This window comes from Electrophorus electricus, chromosome 5 (genome assembly GCF_013358815.1).
Source record: "Electrophorus electricus isolate fEleEle1 chromosome 5, fEleEle1.pri, whole genome shotgun sequence".
NCBI classification, from domain to species: Eukaryota; Metazoa; Chordata; class Actinopteri; order Gymnotiformes; family Gymnotidae; genus Electrophorus; species Electrophorus electricus.
Genome location: NC_049539.1, coordinates 12,192,890 through 12,196,585, shown reverse-complemented (window position 1 = coordinate 12,196,585; position 3,696 = coordinate 12,192,890). Strand labels below are relative to the sequence as shown.

Sequence of the window (3,696 nt, the reverse complement as noted above, 5' to 3'; positions counted from 1 at the left end):
ATATTGAATTTTAGATTACGATAAGCAACAAATCTTAAATCATAGTGTTGTGCATGAGAATTGAGTAAAATTGCATAATTAATACTCAACCTCATTCTCTCTGGTCATTTGATAGGCATTTTACATATGAACAATTATCGAATATAGCCACTTGTTTTGTCTGATACATAATCAACACTTTATATTTACACTTTATGCATTACACATACATGTATATAAGACTGATATATAATAAGACTGAATTAAATTGACTATATGAGGTAAACATATTTATGGCTTTCCAATGAATACTGGCAAAAACAGTGAATTATTCATTTACAGTATATTTTATCAGAGTTCAGATTATTTTTAGGTACTGACTGTTGATTGGTGAATATGGGACTGCTGGTCTGTATAAATATGGTTGAAAAATGGGATTCTCATCCAACGTGATCACACAAGAATCATGAGGTCTTTGGTTTTGCTTTTGCTTGTAGGAGCTGTTTGTAAGTATGAACTTCAAACCCGAAAACATATGGAATCTCTCTGATATTTCACATAGAGACATACTGAATCTCCTTTGCTATACAACCATACTGAATCTGTTCTGACCTACAACTGTACTGAATCTTCTCTGACATATGCTAATTTCTGTGCAGTTGCTCTGGACGATGACAAGATTGTTGGTGGCCATGAGTGTACCCCCAACTCCCAGCCCTGGCAAGTGTCTCTGAACGTGGGCTATCACTTCTGTGGTGGTTCTCTGATCAACGCGGAATGGGTTGTGTCTGCTGCCCACTGCTACCAATCGTAAGTGAATTAACTCATGACTTATATAGTAGTCATTATGGAACATTATAAAGGTAGGAATCTAATGCCCTTTTCCCCCCCCTACAGCCGTATTGAGGTGCGTCTGGGTGAGCACAACATCAAGCTAAATGAAGGCACAGAGCAGTTCATCTCATCTTCCTTGGTCATTAGAAACCCCAATTATAACTCTTGGAACATTGACAATGACATCATGCTGATCAAGCTGAGCAAACCTGCCTCCCTGAATGAGTTTGTACAACCGGTGGCACTGCCAACGTCCTGCCCCCCTGCCAGCACCATGTGCACAGTGTCCGGCTGGGGGAACACCATGAGCCCCAGTAAGTACAGGCGTCAGTGCGCTTCACCCTGGAACATTTACTGGTAGTCAGTGAAATTAAAACAATTACCCAGTTGCTTAAGTAATCTAATATGCTATAACTGTGAAATGAAATCTGATTGTAGTAATATAATTTCTTCCTGGTGTTTACCTACTTTCATCTGATTACAGCTGCAGACAAAAACAAACTACAGTGTCTGCAGGTCCCCATTCTCTCTGAGGAGGACTGCAATAACTCCTACCCAGGAATGATCACTAACTCTATGTTCTGTGCTGGCTACTTGGAAGGAGGCAAAGACTCCTGTCAGGTACCCTGGAATCCTATAGCAGCACAATGACCTCTCATCTTCCAACCAGAACCTTATTTATGATGGATTATAGGGCTTTCTACACTGGATAACAGTCTCTCTCTCTCTCTCCTTCCCTCAGGGTGACTCTGGTGGCCCTGTGGTGTGTAACAAGGTGTTGCAGGGTATTGTCTCCTGGGGCTATGGCTGTGCTGAGAAGGACAACCCTGGTGTCTATACCAAGGTAAAATCAAATGCTGTCTGCTGCAGTATGATCAGACATGATACACAGCAAATATGGCATATTTATTTTTGTTAATGTAAAGAAACTAGTCAATACAGTCTTTCATAGTTACAAAAAAGGTTATAGTGTTACTTAGGTTGCATGTGATTTGTTCATTTCATTATCTAAAATACAGGTCTTAGAACAACTCACTCTAAAATAAAAGTCTAAGACTGAATGCATTCCTTCATAAATGCTGACTATATCTTTTTATCTTCACATTCCTCAACCAGGTCTGTATTTTCACCAAGTGGATTTCAGACACAATTGCCAAGAATTAAATCTACCCCAGAACATCACACAGTATAATACCATGCTGTATAATGCTGCACAACAATGGAAATGATATGAAAATGAAAATAAATTATCTTCAAAAAAAATAAGAGTCCCATTTGCTTCATTTAGCAATCTTACTTTCAATGAAACTTTAAGAATATGTTTACAACCTGGCTTTGTCTGAACAGATGTATATATAGGGGTTGGTAGAGACATAGTAGAGTCACCAGACCAACAATCACAATTTAGGACTGTATAGACTATAGAGATACAGCATAAAGGATCAAATCTCATACATACAAATATTGTATGTTCTATTAGAGCAAGTACCTATCTAAAATTACAGGATTTAAAAAGTATGAGCACAATAAATAATGATACAGTAAGCTGTATTATATGTGAAGTAAGGGACCAAACCAGCAAGGCTTAATGTCAAATTCTTCATTTAGATAATAATGAGACATAATATTCAGGGTGTATATCTAATAGCCTTGGATATATAAAGTTTTTCTTTTCTTTTTTTTAATCAAGATCACCACCCCAGGATGATTTCACCACTTTCACTATACTTATACATCAAAGCATGCTAACATTGCCAACACATTTGAAATGAGCTACAATGGAAATGTGATCAACACCTCTTCTAATATTGCTATATCTTTACTGATCCAAGTACATAAAGATCTAAGATCTCTAGGTTTTTCTTACATAAGCTACCCTACATAGACACCCAATAAAATAATTAACATGAGCGTCATGGGGAAGGCTAAAAGAATTACCTCTGTACATAAATAGTTCTCTTTTCTAATAAAGCATGCAGAAGTTATTGTATGTATGAGATTTGAGACACTTATTGTATGTATGATATGTATCAGGTTTTATCCATGTCACCGTGTTATGTCACTAAAATGTTACGTGACTAACATTATTTAATGAATTTTCTAATTGAAGAATTCATTTGATTACAGCTATTGAAAAAATAGGTTTCAGCAGTATAAATCTCTTATTCTGGGTTTATACTTAATCTAGCTCTACCCACTCATCTGACTGAGAAGATAAGGACTACATAGAACAGCAGAGGGCACAGTGCATATGTTTGGTTTACACCATATTTTTATATTCACTTGCTCAACTGTCTTGGAGTTGACTTATATCACTGACCTCCAGTGTTCCACTAATGGTCTTAGTAGCTTTATACACTGATAGACATTCAAGTATCTGGGAGTGTGACACTGAGCCCCATGCTTTCTTATGGTTGATGTAGGCATGCTTAAGTTGTTATGTCTGGTCATGGATATCTGGGGAACAGCTCTATTTTGTCAGGATGTGGTGTTTTGAGGCTCTGATCCAAAGCTCGTCAAAGACGTTCACAAGCGTCATCCTAACAGGCTGGCACCGCCATCTATCTGATTAACAGTCACATCCTCCACAAGTTCCTCATTCCCAGTTTGCTTTATATACCTGTATATCTATATCTATATCTATATCTATATCTATATCTATATCTATATCTATATCTAAATCTTCCCTCTGATAGTTGTAATGTCATTGTAGAATCTGTTCTTCTTGTGACATATTTGGATTATTTGTGTTCTGACCTCTGTTTATGTTCTTCTTCTTCTTGTCCACTTAGTCCATTTCAGGGTCATAGTGGCAAAAGGGTGAGCAGAGCAGCCGAGGTGGCTCTGTCGTCTGCCGTGTCCTCCAACTCCTCCTGCGGGATT

General features: G+C 37.7%; 1 protein-coding gene across 1 annotated transcript; it reads left to right on the top strand.

The window, feature by feature from the left end:
• The first annotated feature begins 445 nt into the window (after positions 1 to 445).
• On the top strand, positions 446 to 2,019 carry LOC113571910 (trypsin-2-like). Its single transcript, XM_035526103.1, has 6 exons — positions 446 to 485; positions 639 to 789; positions 877 to 1,127; positions 1,298 to 1,434; positions 1,556 to 1,657; positions 1,930 to 2,019. Exons 1-6 carry the CDS (start codon positions 446 to 448, stop codon positions 1,975 to 1,977), a joined length of 729 nt encoding a protein of 242 aa, XP_035381996.1. The 3' UTR covers positions 1,978 to 2,019.
• Positions 2,020 to 3,696: the final 1,677 nt, after the last annotated feature.